Source organism: Spinacia oleracea, chromosome 4, assembly GCF_020520425.1.
Source record: "Spinacia oleracea cultivar Varoflay chromosome 4, BTI_SOV_V1, whole genome shotgun sequence".
NCBI classification, from domain to species: Eukaryota; Viridiplantae; Streptophyta; class Magnoliopsida; order Caryophyllales; family Amaranthaceae; genus Spinacia; species Spinacia oleracea.
The window spans coordinates 37,068,263-37,091,793 of record NC_079490.1 but is presented as its reverse complement, the minus strand read 5'-3'; the positions used below and the strand labels follow the sequence as shown (position 1 = coordinate 37,091,793).

Below are 23,531 nucleotides of genomic sequence, written 5' to 3'. Positions count from 1 at the left end.
AGAACGAAGAGACCATAAGCCCGTCTTTTCCGACCCCCTCACACCTCCCTCGCTTAAAGACGCATCGCAATTCACCTTCACCACATCAGTAGGCGGGGGACGCCACACTTTAGAGGTGCGAGCGATGGGTTTCGTGATTGCTCCATAAATGCTCACACCATACTTACCAAAATCCTCAACAAGGATCATTACACTTTCACGGACCAGAAGGTGGGAAACCTCCTTGCCATGGAAGACCTACTCATTTCATCTCCCCAAAGCCACCATATCAAGGCTATGCCCCTGAGTTGTTATTGTTTGTCCACTTTCTACCATCTCTCAAAGGTAACCTTGAAATCTGTAGCTTCATCATCGCAAAGGATCTCCTCACACTCACAGTCACACTCCCTCCATAAGTCTCGAACATCAATACATAGGAAGAGAGCATGGTTGACTGTATCAACGTTCTTACACCACGGAAAATGGTCAAACTCGAGCATATGGAGTCGTTTAAGTAGAGCTCTAATTGCTAGAGTGATATGCTCATATTTTATAGTGTTTTTACCCCGGTCCCTTAGTACTTTTCGATCTTAATTGCGCTCTTCGGAGCCATATTTAGTACTAATGTGCTCTTTGTAGTGTGTTTGTAGTTTCAGGTTCATCATTGTAGGAATTAGCATATTTGTGTGCATTTCATACTCATTTTAATCACTACAAGGTATGATGTACTTTTGAAAGCACGAACATTGAGTTGGAAGAGTTTAGAAGCAAAACGAATAGTGAAAGAAGTAGAAAAGCGACTCGTATCCACTATTTTGATCATAACTCAAGTTCTAAAACTCCAAATGCAGTGATTTGAATTGGGTTAGATTCTAAATTTCAAGATCTTTCCAACAATTGGTCATTTGCCTAATTATAATAAATAACGAAGGAGTGATGACGATTTGAAGATAGAGACTTTGTGCAGTTTTGCACCGAAAACCGACCGGGTTCCGAAAACCGGTCGGTTACGAGTGCAACAGGCTTTTTGGACAAAATTCCGAAGCAGAATTATGCGCCGAAATCCGATCGGGTTTCAGAACCCGACCGGTTTTCGGTGTTGTTCCCTGTTTTAGTCAGTTTCCTCCGCATGTTTTTGGGGGAGCCTATTTATATTAAACTTAGTGTTTCTTAGAGAAGTTTTAATTCGGTACCTTATTCCTTAGTTTTAAACACTTAGTTTATTTCCGTTGCTTAGTTTTATTCTCTCAATTTTTCAACACTTAGTTTTATTTCTCAGTTAAAAATTCAAGCTTTCATTATTTGTTCTTCGTTCCCTTAGGTATTATTTCTTACCTTGATTTATTATTTTGTTTTAATTATGTTTCCAATAGTATTAACTGCTTTGTTTATTATTAATGAGTGGGTAGTCTAATTTCTAGGGTTTAGGGGATCCATAAATGTATGATTGGAGATTGTATTAGATTCAAATATTTGATTTTTAATCATAATTTCTATAGCTTGTTTTGTTTGTTCGTCAATTCTGTTCGGCCGGACTATTTTGATTGAATTTGATGAATCTTAGATTATGCGCCGAGAGGTATAAATCTGATGTTCATGATTTGTGGCTATAGATAGGATTATTTCTAGTACATAGCGAGAGCCTGCTAGTTGTAATTTCCTAAGGAATCCATAAGATTCGAGAGATGCATGTTTTCCTAGTTATGGTCATTAATTGTTTATTATTGTCTGTCGTCAATCCCCAGTCTACATTTGTGGTGAACCGTCGCCCTAGATTATTTCAGGCCGAGCCACAAGGTAGAGTTGTGGCCATTAGAAATTATGCAGCCACGACGAAGTAGCTTTTCAATGTCCGGTATGATCTTTACGCATATATTCCTCCCAACCTAGGGCTTCATAGTCATCATAGTCCAGGAAACCCCCTAAGTCTTCACCAATATCGTAGGAAAACGAGTGATTTCTCTTACCAAAAGGCACGTCCAGAAGATGAACCCAGAACGGAGAGCTTACAAACTTTGACCTCGAAGGGGTGCTCGTTCCCATTCATCTCCTACATCAAGAAAATTTGGTTGTCTAAGGACCAAGGTTGACCTTCTAAAACCCTAACCTTATCTTCCTCACAAAAGAACTGAAACACAAACAAATTAGTCTCCACCATTCACATCGATACCCTTTCTCTCAACCTCCATATCGACGTAAGCGTGCGTTTCAGCGTTTCAGAATTGAAGGGGCGCCCTAAGAGCATCTTCCCTATGAGAGTGAGGGAAATCTGGACCTTCATACTAACATCATTCATGTCTTCAAAGTTTCCACCGAGAACCGTACTCTCCTCCTCAGTGAGTTGTAACTTTGTCCAATCTTCTAACAATCTATCCTCCATTATCGAATAGAGTCAAATGGAACAAGGTCTAAACCGTCGATCAAAAACTACGGTCACCGATGACAGGGCAGATACTTGTGAAACTCGGGGGGGGGGGGGGGGGGTTCTCAAACCCTAGAGCAATGAACTTTTTTTAAGTTACGTGTGGATGTGTCTTTTAGTAATTTAACTAGCTAGTATAGAATTCGTGCGATGCACAGTCGATTTATGATCTTAATATAAATTATATGAAATTTAAACTATAGTGGTAGACAATTATCATCAAAATATAGCTTATAAATATTTTTCTAATTAAAATTAATGATGGATAAATTTGTTATTTCCCAATTCCGTATCTTATTTATTAGAAATTTTTTTTATAACAAATTAGGTTACATAGAAAAATTATTTTGATCCACTTTGTCAAGCATAAATGTATTGTTATCCACCCTTCACTTAGCTTGTCATACACCCATACCAACTTAATACTCGCTCCATCTACCTTATTACCCGACCACTTAGCACCTACTTTTTCCATTTGCTTTATTCAACTATAGATGCCTTTGAGGTGGGGTGGGGCCCCACACCCAGACCCGCCTAATTAAGATTCTCATTCTCATCCTCGCCACTCAAAGATATGAACGGTACCCACCCCTCCCAATCTCGCCCCGAGGGGTGAAAAATAAACATCATTTCCGCTCCATCACGCACTCGTGTATTATTACAGCTCCCTCAAGCCCACCCCTGTACTTAACATTTTTTTTTGTAAGAGAGTTTTGAATTATAAAACTCTATTCTAATTTTTTTTAACTTATTGTCTTATTAGAGTAATTGAGTAAATAAACAAAACATTATAATATGGTTAGTAGTAGAAAAATATTGATATATTCATAATCAATTAGTTGAAGGATAAGCGAGGCGGGCGGTTACAAACTAAGATCCATCCTCGCCTCAACACCTGTGGTAGACCTGATCAAATGGCGGGTCGGGCTGGGTTCGGGCTGGACTTGAGCGTAAAAAATCAGCCCGTTATGTCGGACCGGGCCGGGCCAAGATTTTGTGCCCAAACCCGTTATTTTCGGGCCGGGCCTACCGGGCTTTTCGAGCCATTTTCGGGCCGGACCAAATTTATAACTAAAAAGTGTATTTTTGTGTTTCCCAAACCCGCCCGAAAAAATAAAATTTTCGGGCCGGGTCAGGCCGGGTCCGAAAAGTTCTGCCCAAACCCGCAAAAAATTCGGGCGGGCCGGGCCGAGCCAACGGGCCGGGCTCATCTTGATCAGGTGTAACCTGTGGTGAATACATTTTTTTTAACTCCATCACCCACCAAACTTTCCTCCACCCCGCCCACTTAGGGCAGATGCCGGGGGGGTCTCCAAAAAAATTGTGTCCCACTGACAATCTGACATCTCTATGTTCGACAAATAAGTCACTGCTTTATCTTTCAGCTAACATTTGAATATATTGACATAAGTTTACTATTAAAATTAGTGTATTAGATATAATACTGATAAAATAATATTTAAAATTGAAACATTAATTTTATTATATATTTTAAATATTATTTGATCGTGTTTTATGGTAGAGGCTTCTGGTTTTTAAGCTTTCACCATGGATGAAGCTTAAAATGCAAAACTCTCTACCATGGACCAAGCTCAAAACGAAGAAGTCTAAGGGTGAATTCTATTCACCTGATTTTCACTTATTTTTCTTAAACTTACCTGAACTTAACTGAACTTATTTAAACTTAACTGAACTTATTAAAATTTATCAGTATTTATTTTAGTTGTAAATTGTACTTGGATAACCCTTATTTTCCTAAACTTATATTACATGAACTTATTTGATTTTAACTAAAGTTATTTGAACTTATTTTTTCTAAAATAAGTGAAAATTAGGTAAACAGAACATAGCCTAAGTCTCTTTAAATAATTTTTTATTTTTTGAATTTTTTTAAAAAATTTATGAACCAAATTCATTAACTTTCTAAAAAAAAGTAAATTTAGTAAATTTATTATTCAAAGGGGAGGTGTTTGGTGGAGAGATGAGGGGTGAGGCGGGGGTAAGGATGTGCGAGAAAGGAAGATAATGTTGTTAAGGGTATCTGAGTAATTATATACGGCGAATGAGTAATAATGAGATGGAATTTAACGCTCCACTTTTTTATCCACCAACTTCTACTTTATTCTATTTTGGTATGCATATTTTACAATCTTACATTTTTTTTTCTCATAACAATTATATATCCCTCTATCAATTACATTTATACCTAGTATTTAAAAAGTATAACCACAACTCCACAATTGACACATAACCACAACTCCACAAGTGACACATGTCTTACTCTAATACTCTCCCCTTTAACTATTAAAAAAAACATAAAAACCTAGCAAATTTTCATCTCCCCTGTTTTCTTTAATATCGTTTCATCTTCCCATTACTGATTCATAATCCATAATTTCTTTAATTCCTCCAATTTCATAAAGTTCAATTTCAACGTTCTAACTTCCAAGCACTGTATTAAATTGCCACACTAAACGTTCCATTCAACCTCTATTTAGTTTGCAAATTAAATTCCTCAAAAAAAGTTTAATACCTTCTTTAATCATTTCATCAGTTACTCATTCTTCCATCAACCAATTATCAGGGTTTCTTCTTCATATTGTCAATTGTCGATTTTCGACTTCTTACAAAAGTGATTTCTGCAATTTTGAGATTTTTATGTTGGTTGAAGTTTAAACAATTTTGGCGGCTTCTGCAATAATAATTGGTTGAAGAATGGGGATTTCTACTACCCCTTAATGTATTTGATCAGGTGAATAAATTCAAATGCATGTCTAATTGTGATATTATTTCAGCAACTTTGCTAATACATTGTGTCTTCATCTTTTCTTTTATGAATCTCATAGTGAATTTCTTTTTCCTTTTTTCCTGGATAATTTACTCTCTGTGTTTTTTTTTTTACTTTTACTTTTTAAAACTATTTATTATGGGATATAAGTCATTGGGTGTGTTGGATTTGTGAAGCACCTAGGAAAATATGACCTCATTTCTCTTCTTTGTTTATTGAGTTTTTAGAAATGTATACTCTTGCTATTACATCTAATCAAGAAGGAAAATTTAAAAGTGCATATTGGTGCAATTTCGTGAATGGATGTTCTGTTAGCGACATTTTAAAACACTTGAACTCAAAATAAAATACGTGTACTGGTACCTATGCTCTAGAGTTTTTGGGGTGCGAAATAGAGGTATGGACACGAGTTATATTTAAAAAGTATAACCACAACTCCACAATTGACACATAACCACAACTCCACAAGTGACACATGTCTTACTCTAATACTCTCCCATTTAATCATTAAAAAAAAAAAACATGAAAACCTAGCAAATTTTCATCTCCCCTGTTTTCTTTAATATCGTTTCATCTTCCCATTACTGATTCATAATCCATAATTTCTTTAATTCCTCCAATTTCATAAAGTTCAATTTCAACGTTCTAACTTCCAAGCACTGTATTAAATTGCCACACTAAACGTTCCACTCAACCTCTATTTAGTTTGCAAATTAAATTCCTCAAAAAAGGTTTAATACCTTCTTTAATCATTTAATCAGTTACTCATTCTTCCATCAACCAATTATCAGGGTTTCTTCTTCATATTGTCAATTGTCGATTTATGATTTTTTACAAAAGTGATTTCTGCAATTTTGAGATTTTTATGTTGGTTGAAGTTTAAACAATTTTGGCAGCTTCTGCAATAATAATTGGTTGAAGAATGGGGATTTCTACTACCACTTAATGTATTTGATCAGGTGAATAAATTCAAATGCATGTCTAATTGTGATATTATTTCAGAAACTTTGCTAATACATTGTGTCTTCATCTTTTCTTTTATGAATCTCATAGTGAATTTCTTTTTCCTTTTTTCCTGGATAATTTACTCTCTGTTTTTTTTTTTTTACTTTTACTTTTTAAAATTATTCATTATGGGATATAAGTCATTGGGTGTGTTGGATTTGTGAAGCACCTAGGAAAATATGACCTCATTTCTCTTCTTTGTTTATTGAGTTTTTAGAAATGTATACTCTTGCTATTACATCTAATCAAGAAGGAAATTTTAAAAGTGCATATTGGTGCAATTTCGTGAATGGATGTCCTGTTAGCGGCATTTTAAAACACTTGAACACAAAATAAAATACGTGTACGGGTACCTATGCTCTTGAGTTTTTGGGCTGCGAAATAGAGGTATGGACACGAGTTAATTTCACCACAAGACTTCGCAAAGGAAGGCTTGGAATACTATTAAAGGGTTGTTTGATGGTGATGACGATTGGAAAACAGAGGAGGATAATTAGAGGGTATTGTAACAAAAATTTATATGCAATTATTTACCTCTATTGTTCCATGATGATTCGCGGGAAGTGCTAAAGCATGTCACAGAAGTTATTTCCCCTTAAGTTAATGTTGAGATTCAACGTCCATTTTCAAAGGCGAGATATATTCGGCCCTACAAGTCTACAACAAATGCACCTTTGCAATTTGTAAAGCACCCGATCCAAACAGTATACACGCAATATTTTATCAACGTTTTTGGCATATAGTAGGGTTGTTGGGGATGATGTTACGACTTATGTAGCAGATCCGTTTATTGAGGTACTTGCTGACATACTGCTATTTCAAATCTGCATTCCTTTTGCCATTGAGCATTTCAAACTCAGAACAACTATTAAGTCTCTTCTTCGGTATTGGTTTACTATTGTTGGCTGGGCACTTGGTTTGACAACTTTTTTACTTCCTAAGCCTGATGATACAATTGTTCAGGACAATGGCAATGGCAATTAAGGACAATAAAAAAAAAAAATATAGGAGTGCGTAAATAATTTAGATTTTTTTCCTAATAATTAGGCATAAAAGTACCGAACCGTCACGTAATTACAAAGAAGCTTGATCATGAAACTAAGTAAAAGATACTTATTTTTTAGGTTCCTTTTATGGTCTTGACCCTCCTTCACCACAAAAAATATTGATAATTTAAGCTCCAAAGAAAAGATTTCCCTATGTACTTCTGTAGTACAAACGCCAAATTGAGTGTAATGTTCCTTTATTTTCTTATTCAAATAGGGATAAGGACACGAACGTCAATTGATACACAAAAATATCACGTATTTTGTTGTCATCAAAGAGGAAATGAACAAAATAAACCACAATGTGACTAGCCCGACCCGTTCGTAGAACGGGCTCAAAAGCTAGTTATACTAAAACAGACCCCAACAGTGACATGTGTTACTTCCTGGTGTAAAATTTTCCCGCCAAAATATGTTTTTCTACAAATCTTTTTTTTTAATTTTATTTTTATTTTCTACTCCGTATCCTTTTTTTATTAACTGTATATGTATGAAAAAATATTTATTTATAGATTATGAAAATAATATATGCCACATAATAGTAATTTGCTAAGAATCCTTTTTGGGTAATATTTTAGTGAAATTGTTATATTAAAAATGACACTATACTAACTAAATATTTTGTTCAAATAAGAATATTAATACATTGAGTATTTTTGCCAAATTAAGGTATCTAGCATATAAAATATGTAATACATAGTATGAAAAAAAAGTGTACGGGGTACTCCGTATGATGATTAAATGAGTATGGTACAGAATATTAAAAAAATAGGCCAAATAATTTTGAAATATATATGCATGCACGGGACCTAAACTAATTACTTTATTATGCAATACCTCTTTCTTTCTTTTTCTACTTTGTCTTACATCCACTCACTTCTTTCCAAAATAAGAAAAATTGGGTACTTCAAAAGAAACCGGGGGGGAGGGGGGGTTAAATTAGTAGTTAAAGTTGTGTATTGACAAATATGTCAATCAAACCGATTCATCTGTTCAGCAATAGAGGATATTTACAATTTGATGTCTAAAGTAGTGGAAATTATAAAAATTGTTTATTGGGGGGTACCACTGACTTTTCCACCTAATACATACTTTTTAATAATTATTTTACTAGTATAAAATATGTGAGAGCCGTAATTTGCGTGTTTAGAAATACAAATAGAGTTCAGAAAGTATAGATATGATGTTGACAATCAATGTAATTTGGAAAAAAAAGGTTGAGAAATGAAAAGTAATATGCAACTAATTTGATTAGCACCACAAATTTAAGCGATTGTCTTAATTAATTAAAAAATTATAGAAATTAAGAAAAAAGACTCCTTTTCTCCGTTTTTCCTTCAACTTTGTCTTTACAATTCGTTTTTTAGGTGAGTTTCTTGCCTCCAACGTTACAATTTGTTAGTGGCTTTATTATCATCAAGAAACGTTTCATAGTGCACCTTAGAATTTTGGATGAGTTTTTGCATAAACATCTAGCGCTACGAAGAGTCATACGTGAGTGTCTCATAACGATAATGTTCAATATGTCCAATATGAACTAATCTGTTTATTGCCGTGTGTTATTAAGACAAAACCCTCTTTATTATCGTGAAATAGTAACTTCTGATGGTAGATGCCTTTAGTTTAATAGTTTGATCAATATGCATTTGCATTCATTTATTGTTGTGATTTTGGGATTAAGTGTCATTTGGTTCAAATTCTAAAACAATGATGGAGTGGATTGAAAAAAGGTGGAGGAATGGAAATAACCCTTTTCCTTTGCTTTATTACTTCTATTTAGTTCAACGTGTTTATGGCTTGGAATTTGTTTCGTCGTTTTTCATCTACTATTTTGAAATATTCTTCAATTTGCTTTAAATTTGATTGATTTTTAAGGCCTTAGCTTGATTCTATGAGTTTTTTCTCCCATACTAATTGTCTCATTAAATTTTTAGTGATGGTGGTGAATTGGTGATGTAGAAAGCGATAGGGGATACTGGTTGTAAGGAGGTGGTATAGGTGAAAATAGATTATTACATACATTTTGTGCACGAACGATGTATAACACTCTCTTACCCAATTGGATAATTGGCAATTAATATACCTTATTACTCTCTTATCCAATTGGATAATTGGCACTTGACATACCTATGCTAAGTGGTACACTATTGTCATTATCTTGTAGTTTTCCCTTCTTATTTTGCATGATTGTCCCTTGTACTGTTCATCCTTACATTTGTTTGAATATTTCTGGTTCTGGGTCTTTCTAACTCAATCTTTCATCCTTACATTTGTTTGAATATTCTTGTTTCTGGTTCTTTGTAACTCAAATTTTCTTACTTTTGAAGTTTTGCAATGACAAAGTTTAAAGAGATAGTCAGGGTGACTAGTTTTAGACGATATAGAAGTATCAAAGTTGGTTGTTACAATGGTGTGTTGTTGTGATGGTAGGAGGTTAAATGTGTACAAAGTGTATAATTATATGGATCATGGAATACACATGCGATATCTAGCATAATTACCTATATCATGATCATTATAGTATTTTGGAGCAACTAGACAATTGACGATTGACAAGTCCATCTCGAAAAACAAGCTAACTCTAACAACAACAATAGCGGGGAGTTTTTAGATAACTCTTAAAGAGAGAGAAACAAAATAAGAGCAGAAGAAGTACAAGCGCATATCAGATATGTATGGGCAAATACATATCAGAATAAATGACAAAATAGAAAAAATGACAAAAATGAAATTAAATGGTACTTTTGTAAACAAAAATGGTACTTTTTTTTTACAGAATGGTACTTTTTTTAGCGAATGGTATTTTTTTAACATGAATGGTACTTCCTTTTTATGTCTTTTAGCTATTTGTCTTTTAGTTGATATGTGTGTTTCCACACATATCTGATATGCGAAAAAACAACCTCCTCTTAGGTGTGTAATGGAAGTCTCTTATTTGGAGATTGTAAAAGAAATTTCTAAAATAAGAGCTAGTGCCACATCATTATTTTTGTATATAAAAAAAAAAAAAAAGAGGGCAAGAGAAAATAAGAGCTAGTGTTAAGAGTCAGTTCATTTCCATAATTTTTAAGAGGAGACTCTTATTTGGAGTTGGTGTTTAGGTGTCATAAGAAATAGATTAAGAGCCCCTTAAATAAGAATTTCCCCTTATTGTTACTCTAATTGTTTTCATATTTCACTTGTCATTTAGTGAGACCGCATCATGAAATGATCAACATGGATGCGCATTTAATTTTGATTATGTGTTGTTTGTTATATATTGACAAATAATTTCAATTTCTAATAGATCACACATTCTAAGGTTTGAGGAAAGCTCATGTACGTGAAACAAAGGAGGATCTTTCTTTCGACCTTATATGCAGGCAAACATAATCTTGTCCCAATTATCGAGCTTTAAATTTCACTCCCTCTTAGACCATGTGCATTCTTGATATTCGATCAAGTGAAAAATAATCTCTCTCATCATTCTCTATCTTCCACCTCATATTGCACTAATTACTTGACATACCAATTACTTAAATCTCTCATTTTGCTTCTACAATCTTGACTCAAGGTCATTAATTTCTCTCACTTACTTTTTTTACTTTTACATATACTCCACTTTAAGTTCACCTTCAAACACAATTATTAATTTTAACAAATGAAAAAATATGAAATTAAATTAACATTACATATAAATAAAAAATGTAACGTATAATCTTAAACATACACATATAGCACAATGAAGTAAAATTGATACATAACTTGATTGTTATCATGCAAAATGAAAAAAAAAAAAAAAAAAACAAATTAATTACATGCTTGCATGCGTGACAGGTTCACATGAGCCCAACAACTTGAAATATTTGTGCATGCATACAATAATATAATCACGGTACAAATTGCATTAAATATTTGCATGCAAACAACCGATGCAACGCAAGTGGAGCTGAAGTCGATCCCACCTCCAATTTTAATGCACTTGACCTTGGGTCACATATGCGATCCGGGTCAAGTTAATTAAAATTTGTCCCTTGTACACTGTCAACATTGTAGTCATTTTGTCCTGTTAATTATCACTTGACCCAAGCTACATGTCAAGGTTGTATGTGCTCTTAGGTACAAGATTTTTTTTACAACAATATCTACATGTACCGAGATTTGAAAATGATGTTTTTGTATGGCAATACTATGAGAAAACACCTTTCACTACATATTTATGTACCTTCTCAACTCAACTAAACTAAACTAAACTAAACTAAACTTAACACGAAATCAATCAATCCTCTCAATATACTTTTTGTACCTTCTCCGCTAAACTAAACTTAACACCTATGGTTGCTCACTTGCTCAAACAAACCACAATAATTAAATTCAACATAAGAGTTCCGTTTGGTTGGGTGTAAAACATTTTTAGGCTCTGTTTGGTAAGCCGTAAAACGTTTTCATGTAAAACAATTTTCCCATTTTCAATCATTTTACGTTGTTTGGTTGGGTAAGGGATGTAAAACAATTTTTCATGACTCCCTCAAAGGTGAAAAACCCTTTTCCATTTGAAAGGGAGGGAAACCACTTTTCCTTATTTCCTCCTTACCTCCCTCTCCTTTCTTCCCCTTATTCTTCACCAACTTCTCCCATTTTTCTTTAAGTTACCAAACAAAAGAAAACTAGTTTGCAATTGTGTTTTCCCTTGAAAAATGTTTTCCATGGAAAATCATTTTACAATGAAAACGTTTTACGCCCTACCAAACGGAGCCTTAGTGTAAAATGAATTTCATGGAAAACAAGTTACAACGGAAAACACAATTTCAAAATTAGTTTTCCGTTGTTTGGTTCCATGTAAGAAAAAGGAAGTAACAAAAGGAAAATGAAAGGGAAAGTAAGCAAGTAAGGCAAAAGGAAGGAAAACAGTCTTCCCTTCATTTTGAAGGGAAAATGGTTTTCCATCATTGGGAGAACAATTTTACTCTTAGGAAAAATAGTTTTACACTCCTTTGCAAACCAAACAACGTAAAATTGAAAATAGAGAAAATTATTTTCCCGAAAAATGTTTTACGCCCTACCAAACGGAGCCAAGGTGTAATTAAGTACTCCGTAGCTAACTAAAGAAAGAGGTGGATCATTAGGAGAATGATTGGGAAGTGTGTAACACCTTCCATGAGGCAATTTGTTTTGTATCCCTACAAATTCCTTCAACCACCCACACAAATCAATTAAAATATTAATCCTTTTTTTAGTATTATTCCTTTTTGGTCTTCCTCATACTTTATACTAATACTACTAATTATAATACTAATCACCAAAATAATCCACTCACTAGAACAAGTCAGACCATTTTCTTTAAATCCCCCCTAAAAAAAATCCAGAAAACGCTCCTATAATTCTCTCCTTTTCTTGATTATAAAATATTTAAAAATATAAAATAAATTAAATTAAAATAATTGTCCCTTTTTCTCTCTTTTTCTAACACTATATCTATCATTCATCAAACACAACATTTGCTCATTTTTTTTTCTCTTCATAAACCATAAACCCATCAAAAATCTCCCACGAAATTACCAAAACATACAATTTTCAACAATTAAAACCCGCTATTCAAATAGTAATAATAGTAATTAAATAAATAAATCAGAATTTTCATATAAAATAAGTACCTACAACTGATTTAAATAAATTAATAGAATTTCGGTTTTTTTTGGCTTGGAAATTGAAGGTGTTAAAATGGCGAATAATCAACCGCATCATCATCATCATGAAGGGTTAGGAGATGAGTTTTTTGAGCAAATATTATCAGTTTCTGGTTATAATACTGGCGGTGGAAGTGACGGCGGTGGGTATGTAGGTGGTGGTTCTGGCGGTGGTGATGGGTCGTCAATTTTGTTGGGTTTAGGCCCTGGAGATGGGTCCGGTCATGGAGGTGTCAATGTTGGGCTTGGTATTGGTGGGTTTAGAGGTGGAATGGGCTTGGGTTTGCCTTTGGGTCTGAATTTGGATCATGGTGGTTCTTCCACTCATGGTGGCGGTGACGGTGGTAATGCTTCCTCATCTTCTAGAATTAACGTAAGTCTTTATCTTATTACTATTCTTTTTCTTTTTCAAGTGTGGAATTTGTTCAAAGTATTTTTATTACATGTTTCTTAGAAAACTACTTGTGGTATTATTCCATCAAAAAAAAAAAAAAAAACTACTTGTGGTATTAAATACAACTACACGGAGTACTAGGTATACTTGTACAACTACAAGATGTTCCTGTCATACTCCCCCGTCCCTTAATACTCGACCTGTTTTGACCGAACATGTGTGTCAATGGACAACTTTGACTACCAATTTATTTAACTAAATATTATAAAAACTTATAAAAATATTAATATTTTGAAAATATATGTTAAGATGAAGCCAACTGTATTTTATATACTAATATTAATTTTTATGTACTAGAAATAAAATAGGGTCAAAGTGAATTATGTGAATAGGACAAAAAATCAAAACAGGTCGAGTATCAAGGGACAGAGGGAGTAGTAGTGTTTTTGTTGTCCACTCGTCTTAGGAGGGTCTTCTAAAGCTAATTTTACTTAGCTAATATAATTTTTACATTAGAAGTTCTTTTCATTTTTGTGTTTAATGTGAGGAAGTTATTTAGTTAGGCACATCCAATTCGAATTATTTTATCTAAAATTTAAAATATATTATCTGAATTTATCTAAACTTATTTTATCCAAAAAATACAATTTTATTTTATTTTAAATAACGTAAACTCTCATTTGTGTGCGAAAATATATGAAAAATGAAAAATGTTCCTGTTGAACCACTTGAACCAAACCTCTATCTTGTTCATGTACCCAATAGTTTAATTTTTCTCATTAGAAAATTACTCTTAGTTGATGATAAAGTGATGAAGTGACAAAAGTACCCTTAGATATAATTTGTAAATGAAAAATAAGTAAATTTCGCATCATCAGCCTAGAACTTATAACATTTTTCATTAGATATGTAAATAACCAAACTGTCATGTGCTCATGGCCTCATGGAAATCAATTTTGGCACTCTTCCTTGTAGAGGACAAAGAAAATTGTGCTCTCATATTGGGAGTTGCCAAAATCATTTCCCATACTCATAAGCAAAATACTACACCTGTTTCACAATAGATGCACGCTTATCTTTCACCATTACTTTCTTTAATTATCTATTAGTAAAAGTTTATAAAAACACTATTTTAAAATATACATTAAAACCTATTCTCATAACATTTCAGGTAAAATAAAATAAGCTTTTTTAATAGTTAGCTCTCGTGTGATTACCTTATTTCCAAGTTTAACTAAAATAAGTTTTTAATAAGTTCGGATACGTTTAGATAAATTTACTCGAAAAAAAGTATAAAAGGCAACTTTAGGCCCTTTATTTATAAGGCGCACCCAGTTACATTAATCCAAATTGTTATATTTATTTAATGCATGTGTAAATTAGGATCTGATAAAGGATGAGGGTAATATTTGTCAGCTTGCGTTGGGAATTATTCTGTCCTTGAGAATCATTACTTAAAACTATAGAGTAACCAAGTTGTACCATTTTCCATTTATATAATAGTAGTGTTTACTCTTTGGTTTTGAATTGTTTATTTGAGTAGTTATTTGAACCTAGCAGTAGGGGTGCCCTAACTTCTAAGGGCCAAGGGGTCCAACTTTGTTTCCTAACGCCAAAACCAAATATACCTAACTAGCTTTGGAGTTTGGACAAATAAATTCTATATTCTAGGGTAATGTTTCAACTAAATGTGTCCCGAATCAATTTTTTAATTTGGACATTCTTGCCTTAATTATATTATACTACCCTACCCTTAATTTGGACGTCCACCTGGTTGGATTATGATAACCTTCCTAAAGCCAAATGTTCCACTCCTACTCATCTGGCCCTCTTGTTATACGGGTGTAGACTAAGGAAGGATCAAATGTTTGCAACTTTACAACTTAAAATAACAAGAAGATATGTTTATTGTACTTGTAATATTATCTGCTACGGAGTACTACATACAATACTTCACAAGAAATACAGCCAGTATTTTCTTTTAGTTTATTACACCGTATAATTTAAAAGTTGGATGGAATGCTTATTTGTTTATTCTAATGCAAAATTGCAAATAGATGAGGAAATACTTAGGATCAACTTTCAACTTGTTACAACTTACAAGTTGTACTTGATGAGGATAAATTAGTCAATGAGGTACTCAGTAATAAATAAAACCTTGCTATTGGATGATTGGAGTTAGTGGTCATTGACAAAATTACATCTTCATCCTAGGGTATCTTTTTTGTGCTTCTTTTATCACATAAAGGATTATTTGAAATTCTCATCAATGTACCCTTTATGCAACCTTTGCATATGATCTTGGAGACATTTGAGTAAATATTACTCTTTCTGCCGTTTTCTTTTTGTTGTTTCACATGTTCATAAGCTAAGACACCCTCAAATTACTTGTACTCGTTCATGGGTTGAACATAAGAAATATATATCGTACGGAGTATGGTGCTTAATTTTCGTGGAAGTGCAAGCTGTTGTTTGATTGAAATTTAGAACTAGAATTTCCCATGTCAAGTTCGGAGAGTTTCACTTACCAATAACTTCACGTTAATCCCCTTGAAATTTTTACTTTATCGTGGTTTTTGACGTTCTTGTCAGCCAAACAACCAGTAAGATTCCTTTGCTTTTCTTTCAACGTTTCTGTTATTCAGAGAGAATTACCGATTACATTTTAAAGAGTGCCAAGAATAGTCTAGTTGGTAACAAGGTCCTAACAACTAAGGAAGTAAGGAGTACTCCGTAACAAAACTAAAGGCTCACAAGATCATTTTCTATCTACAAAGTGAATCAAAAAGTGATAGATGTGGCTTTTTGTCAGTGTCATATTTTGCTGATACAAGTAAAGATAGTTTGCAGAAAGTGGTCAAAGTTTAACTCATCTTTTCATCTGTTGTAAATTTATTCAAGTTTTTATTGAGCTGTTTTCGAATTATGATCCTCTCCATTTTCTAGATCAACGGCGGGTAATGCACGAAAGGATAAAATTGGGGATTTTTTGGGAATTTATGATTATATACCTTGGTTGTTGTCATCTTAAGATATGATGAAAGGAAGTAGAAAGGATCTTAACAAGTGTTTTCGTGGTTTTATTGCAGGAGAGTGACTCAATGCACTTAACAAATTTGTTTCCAGCATTTGGTCAGTTACAACATCAATCACTCCGTCCTGCACCTCCCTCGATTCAAGTTCATCAGGTTACATTTTCCGGCATCCTTTTGTCTTCGTTTTCGTTTCTTTCTATCACTTGAGTTTATTGTTCGTAAGTGGATAAGTCCTATACTTTATGTCGCTAGTTAAATTACGCCACCACATCTGCAGATTACATGTTAGAATTTTACTTAGATCATTTCTAAATAACAAGTCAATTCCATTTCACTGAGGCTCAAAATTTTATGCCTTTTTCTAGATTAGGGTGAATTTATCCCTAGTCTGGAGGGGAGACTGAAGGTAGATTCTTGGAATAACGTGGTAAAAGACTACAACATGTTATTGGGGTGTGTTTGAAGCTCACTCAATACCTACTTTTTTCTCCAACCAAATCAAATCATGTCACATCATTACACTTTATCCTACTTAATTGTTTTTTTAGGAGTTTGAGGTGAGTCTGGTATAAAGTTATAAAATAGAGGAGTCTTGTGTAAGTACAAGTTAGTTGAAAGTAAATGTGACAGAATTTGGGGTTGAGTCTGAAAGATAAAGTCACCCTTAGTTAATCAAAATTCAAACTTTCTTATGTTATATCTAATTATATGTTTTTACTAATAATACAAAAATGACATTATCAGTACAGAAGAACTGCAATAAAACTTCAAGAAATACGGAGCATTTCTAAAATTTTAATATCTGAAATCAAACGTCGCCTATTATTGATGCAATAGATCAAGTATTAAATTGAGCCAAAATAAAGTAAACAAACTAGCTATAAGTCGTTTAATGTGTAGAAAATGTATTAAAGTTATTGAGATTGGTTAAATGTCAATTATCATCTTGTTATGTTTCCATTTGTGACAAGTCCTATAGCTTTACTCCAACACGTCTGTTTTTCTTAGCCGTATAATTTTGTCGATTTTGGTCTCTTTTCATTGTTGTTGACATTGCAACCTTGCCTTATCTTTGTTCTCCTAAAACTATTTCTTTTTTTCTTGTACGCCAAAATATTGTGTGAAATGACTTCACAATAACTTAGTGTGACATAATGCCACAAGGATAACTTTGTTTGAAGGCGACTAGGGAGTGAACCAGCAAGATCGTGTGTAAAATGGTGTCAAACAGTTTCACCTAAAGCTTATTTTCTGATTACGGATTGCATACCGAATGATGATTATTAGGGTATATTATCCAATTGGTTAAGAAACTATGATTGAGTGCTTCACTAAATCTTGAGAGAGGGCCAAGTAGGCCACTAACATAGAACCTGAGATGATTAAGACATCAAATCATCAAATACTCAATTTCTAAGCATAAATGATGAAGAAAATAGTTACTCCGTATGACTTTGTGAGACTTCCTTGCACGTGTGAAGAAAGAGAGTGGGGTTGTTCTATGTTTGTAAGTTGTAACCTCACACAGGTGGTAGGCCTTCACACGTGCAGAACAACTTCCTTACAAATTGTGGGGACCACATTGTCCTTTCCAACGTTTTCCAGGGATAATAATGATGTCACCAAAGAAGGGAGTAAAAGCATCCTACTCATCCCACTGTCCCCTCCTTTGACGCGCTACTCAGCCCATCAAAAGAAGCGCGTGGGTCCCACGTGTGCTAAAATTCATCTCTTTTTTTCCTTACTTTATTTTTATTTTTTTATTATTAATAATTTAAAGTCATGTTTTTTTAAGCAGTATCCCAAGAGTTGACATTGATAGATTTGAGGTTAGAAGAAAAAACTGGGAATGTCTCAAGAATATCAAATTTACAGCCATGGCTTTTTCAGTAAAAAGTTCATGCTTTTGTTTTTTTTGATATCAATCTTAACTTTCTTAGAAAATAAAATAAAAAAAGTTTTGGAGGATCCCTTTATTCCTTTTAGTATACATTTATTGTTTCATGTATCTATTCTATATACTTATTCTTTTGACATAGTTTTTTGTTATTTCATGTTTCTTATGAGGAATTTCTAGCTGCTTAATTAAGCAGAACCAAAACTTTTTGTCCATGATTAGCGGCGTAAGTTAATCATCGAATGGTTGTATTTTAAGTTTAGGGGAAATTGTCAAAGAAGCATATTCTTCCCTTATTTTTCCTCTGCAATGGTCTTAAAAAGATTGGAATGTGGACTATATATGATAACAACACTTGTATTAGTCTTAGGGGTTTTTCCTCCTAGACAAAACCCCCCCTATTTTAGTCTGGGTGTACACAAAACATCATTAAGTATACCAGAAATTACTTCAAAATACCTGTGAGAGTAGACTAAAAACCGACTCTTAGAGATATGTGTACGGGGTATATATTTTCTTGTGTTATTCTATTCCATTCTTTCATAAGAAATATGTTTTAAACCTATAAACAAGTGTTGTGTACATGTAAAATTGTCTTGTAATTGGGAGTTAAATAAAAGGAGATTATCAATACCTAAACTAATGAAGAGAACACAATACTCCCTTATCTTCATATTGCTAGCTAGGAATAATGAAGAGAAATCCATACTTTGATCTCCAGGATTGAATGTATGCAAGTCTAATTATAGCTTATATTTTTCAGTAGGAAACTCATTACTCCATACATGGTGTATAATTTTAGGCAATTAGGCTAAGCAACATTATGCATGTTTCATGATTATTTTCTGTTATTGCATCCTACTTCATCTTCATATATATTTGGAAATTTTTGCACAAATAATGGAAATTGGTATCCCCATATATTCATTTTTCACTTGGTAAGTCTGAGAAGCTAGCGATTTGTGTCTGTCCTGGCGCAAATACTTGTTGTACATTACACGTTAAAAATTGTAGGTGAAAATTTACTGTTTTTCCTTAATCAATCTTTTTGCAAACTTTCCAGTTATAAAACTCATTCTAGTTACTGGATGGCTATGCAGACTTTCCAGGGTCACTCAGCACCAGGACCAGCTCCACCAATGTCGCATCCTCCAGCAATCAGACCAAGGGTGCGAGCAAGGCGTGGCCAAGCCACTGATCCCCACAGTATTGCTGAACGGGTAAAAGCCTAACTTCTCCAATCTTTGCTCTTTCCATTATGAGAATGCTTTTTGCTTTAAAGTTACCGCTAAGAATCTTGAAGTGGAATTAAGCCTATGTTCTCACAAACTGATTTCTGCTGGACTGTACTGGTTTAGCTGAGGACAGCTGATTTTGTAGATTATTAAATATATATTTTGCTGATTAAAACTGAATTAGGTGATGCACTATTGTTTTTACGGATACTGTTTGTTCACATCTGCAAAACTAATAGAGATCATGTCCATTGCACGTGTAGTTGCGTAGGGAAAGAATAGCTGAAAGAATGAAAGCTTTGCAAGAACTGGTTCCGAGCTGTAACAAGGTCAGAATCTTGTTTCTTGGCCTCAATCAGATATGTTGTTTGTCAATTGTTGTTATCTCTGTTTCTTAACCAACAAAGACTGTTAGCTGATGTTGTATTTTCTCTATATAATATTATTGCTTGTACAGACAGACAGGGCGGCTATGCTTGATGAAATTGTTGATTACGTAAAATTTCTGAGGCTCCAAGTCAAGGTATCTTCTTTGATATTCATCATGGTTGATGGTTCCACCACATTTGAGGGATATTGTTATCTATTCAATAGAAACTACATCGAGCTTTAAAATATATCCTTCTTATAATCCAGATGCTATCATGCTACTCGTTCAATGGCAATTAACAATGATTTTTATGTTAGACTTAGGTACTCATGTTGGATACAGAAACGTGTCCAAGTGTTGGGCTTACCTAAAAAGATTTCACTATTTTGATCCAAAATGAAGTGTTAGATTATCGATAAGCTGACAACCCTTACAGAGATTTAACGTGGTTCATTAAGAATGTGTTAGCTACGTCCATAGGCAGAGGAGAGGAAAACTTTATTGATCTTGAGAAATACACATTACAGAACACAACTAGATTATGACCTATAGAATTTGTATAGTACTCTCTTGACAAATGCGGAAAAACCTAGAAAAATAGGCCCAAAACAGATAACCCTAGTGCAGAATACCCTAACTCGTGATGGGGCGTTGCAGTAAGGGGCTTGACCGATTCAAAGCATATTCTAACAAGCTTGACATGGGGTACATCAAAGGAAATAAAGAGTTGGAGTAACATAGATCATATGCTTTCTTGCTGGTATCTATTCTTTTGTTGTCCTGCAAGTTCCTAGCATCTAAACTTCGTATGTGATATTGACATGAATCAGGTGTTGAGCATGAGTAGATTGGGTGGAGCAGGTGCTGTGGCACAACTAGTAGCCGATGTGCCCCCATCATCTATTGAGGTAACATAAAAACTTAAAAGTGTTATTATGCATTCTAATGAAATAGACTAAACAAATTTAACATGATTATACAAAGGGAGAAGCAGTTGATGGGGCGCAAGCAGCATGGGAGAAATGGTCAAGTGATGGAACAGAGCAGCAAGTTGCTAAACTGATGGAGCAAGACATAGGAGCTGCTATGCAATTCCTTCAGTCAAAGGCACTTTGCATTATGCCTGTCTCACTCGCATCTGCTATTTTCCGGTCACATCCACCACCTCCGGATACACCATCAATGATTAAGCCCGAAGCAAACCCGCCTCCCTAATAACAATAAGGATATCATCAACAAGGGCATTGGTAGACGAAGATGAGATACTAGTACGTTTTTGATCAAGTCATTGTCCCAGTTTTTGTCAAACAAGGGGATGATCTGCAATGTGGGCACTAACATGTTTTTCCTAAGCAAAAGTTGGTCAAGTCTATAAAGTATAAAGTTTGTCAAATATATCTTTTGATGACATTATAAATCTTCTAAGTAAATCATTAAATCAATGGGTGGGGGGAAATTAGTGGGGTATGACCCAGACATTTGTGACTAATGCTCTTTTGTTTTTCCTGTATAGTGGAAAAATATGCGGGACCAATCTTTTGGAAAAATATTTGTAGCATAATTTATAGTATCATGTTTAAGTAGAATTCAAATGAAAAATAAATTGATAATGGTTTGTTGTTTTTGAAAGCAACCTTGGAAGCTTCTTTTTGTATCAATTTTAATTTTATTTGTTTTTTCATTAACAAAAATATATAAATAAATAAATGTCATACATAAAGGAACTCTTGATTTATTTTACTATAGTATGTGGTCTTCCTATTAAGTTTGTTATTTTTTTTTTAAATATTATCTATTTATATTAAAATACCATTTCAAACAAAAACATATTATTTCTCCATTCATCTAACCGATTACAATACACATTAATACATTATATACCTTTGTTTTATAAATCACAATATTGGTATAAAATGACACATACATAAACAATACTCCCTCCGGCATTTTACACGTTTACTAACGACTAATAATGTGCATTGAGATTGCTCTATTTTTTTATTTAAACAAAAAAAATTACGTTTATTTATAATGTTTTCACTTTTATGAAAATTATGATATTGGAAAAATGAGAAAAAATTTATGTCCCAATAGAAAAGTGTGAGAGATTAAATGACCAAATGAATTTAATTGGTTAAAATAATCATTTGACATAAATTTTGATAAAATATTAAAGCATTTATGTGATACTATAAAAAAAATGTAAAAAACATTTTAAGACACCAAAAAAGAAAAACGTAAAGAATAAAAAGAAACTGAGAGAGTAGTAAATAAATAAATGAGCTGGAAGATGCAACTTGTGCAGCTGTGTTTTTTTCTTTTGAAAATTGCGAAGAGCTTTTGGGTCAATTTGTTGATTGGTTTTTTCTTTTTTCTTTTTTTTAAATATCTCTGAAATTTGATTGATTTTGGGAGGGAGAAAAAAGGAGATCAATGATTGTTCACAATGAATTCCGTGAAGAACTTGTTGGGCCACATCATATATATGGACCAAATTTCTTTTTTATTCTTTTTAGGGTGACTGTTTAGTTCATAAAGTCTTAATGTGGTACTCCCTCTGTATTTTATTAGGAGTCACGTGTTGATCAGCACACATATTAAGAAATTAGAGTTAAGTCTAAAAAAATAATGAAGCAAGTAGGGGGAACGACCGGAAATGGTAGTGTAGGATTCATAAAAAAATGCGGTGGGAATTTCTAAAACTTGGGATCAAATTCATTACAACAGTTTACGATGGTATCAAGATTTGGCTCTTTAATCTTTATACGTCAAAAAGTCGGTCAATCGATCATCGTGTGTTGTTCTCACTCTTCCACAACCGTCACTGTTGATCATTATAAAATACAGTTGCAAGATTATAGCAAATGTCTAAGGCTAATCCTTGTGTGGCCGAATACTCAACTCATGAAATTGTTGAATGAAGGAAAGGGATTTGAGCTGGCTTGAGATGTGTCCTTGAAAATTTCTGGTAGCTACACGCCTACATGTTGTATATATAATACAATGTTGCATGATGGAACACCTTGCTTTGCACCCAAAAAAAATGAACTCCGGCCTTAGGCATGTATAATTGGTGCATGTTTATGAACTCGGATATTGTTGCGTTATGGTGTATCGTTAGAGGGCTCAGTGGTATATTATATACATTAGAAAGGTGTAAGGCGATTATATGATCGATTGGTGAGAAGAGTAAGGTAATCAAAAGTTCAAAGTCGATACCTTGCACTTGATTTACTGATGTACATGTACGTTAACTTCATCGGCCCTCTGATTCCATGTCTCGGCTTAATTTCTTATACCTAATTTTAACCTTTAAAATCGTCTTTCCTTTCATTTCCCATGATTTTTCCTTCACAACTTCCTCAAGCTTTGTTTCAAAGTTCGTCGTGGCAGTTATCACCCAAAATACATGATTCTCATCAAGCGCACACTCGTGATGAAGGCTTTATTCATATACTACGTAAATACATATTCTCATCAAGTTTATCGTGAATCATAATCTTATTTTTGCTAAGGGCCCTTGATTCTTCCAATAATAATTCAAGTTAATTATCAACAAATTCCAAATATTCAAAATCTTTTGTAAATGTTTCTAAGGCTACCATTTTTATGGTTTAAGTTGTTGAATACATCCTCCGTTCCTTAAAGATTGTCATGTTGTGTTTGGGTGCAAGAGGAATCATTGAACTTATTC

At 33.6% G+C, this 23,531-nt stretch overlaps 1 protein-coding gene across 1 annotated transcript; it reads left to right on the top strand.

The window, feature by feature from the left end:
• Window positions 1–12,555: 12,555 nt before the first annotated feature.
• On the top strand, window positions 12,556–21,470 carry LOC110774931 (transcription factor UNE12). The gene is made up of 7 exons (XM_021979530.2): window positions 12,556–13,279; window positions 16,390–16,488; window positions 19,333–19,452; window positions 19,731–19,796; window positions 19,925–19,990; window positions 20,668–20,745; window positions 20,822–21,470. Exons 1-7 carry the CDS (start codon window positions 12,941–12,943, stop codon window positions 21,050–21,052), a joined length of 999 nt encoding a protein of 332 aa, XP_021835222.2. The 5' UTR covers window positions 12,556–12,940; the 3' UTR covers window positions 21,053–21,470.
• The last annotated feature ends 2,061 nt before the right edge of the window (window positions 21,471–23,531 follow it).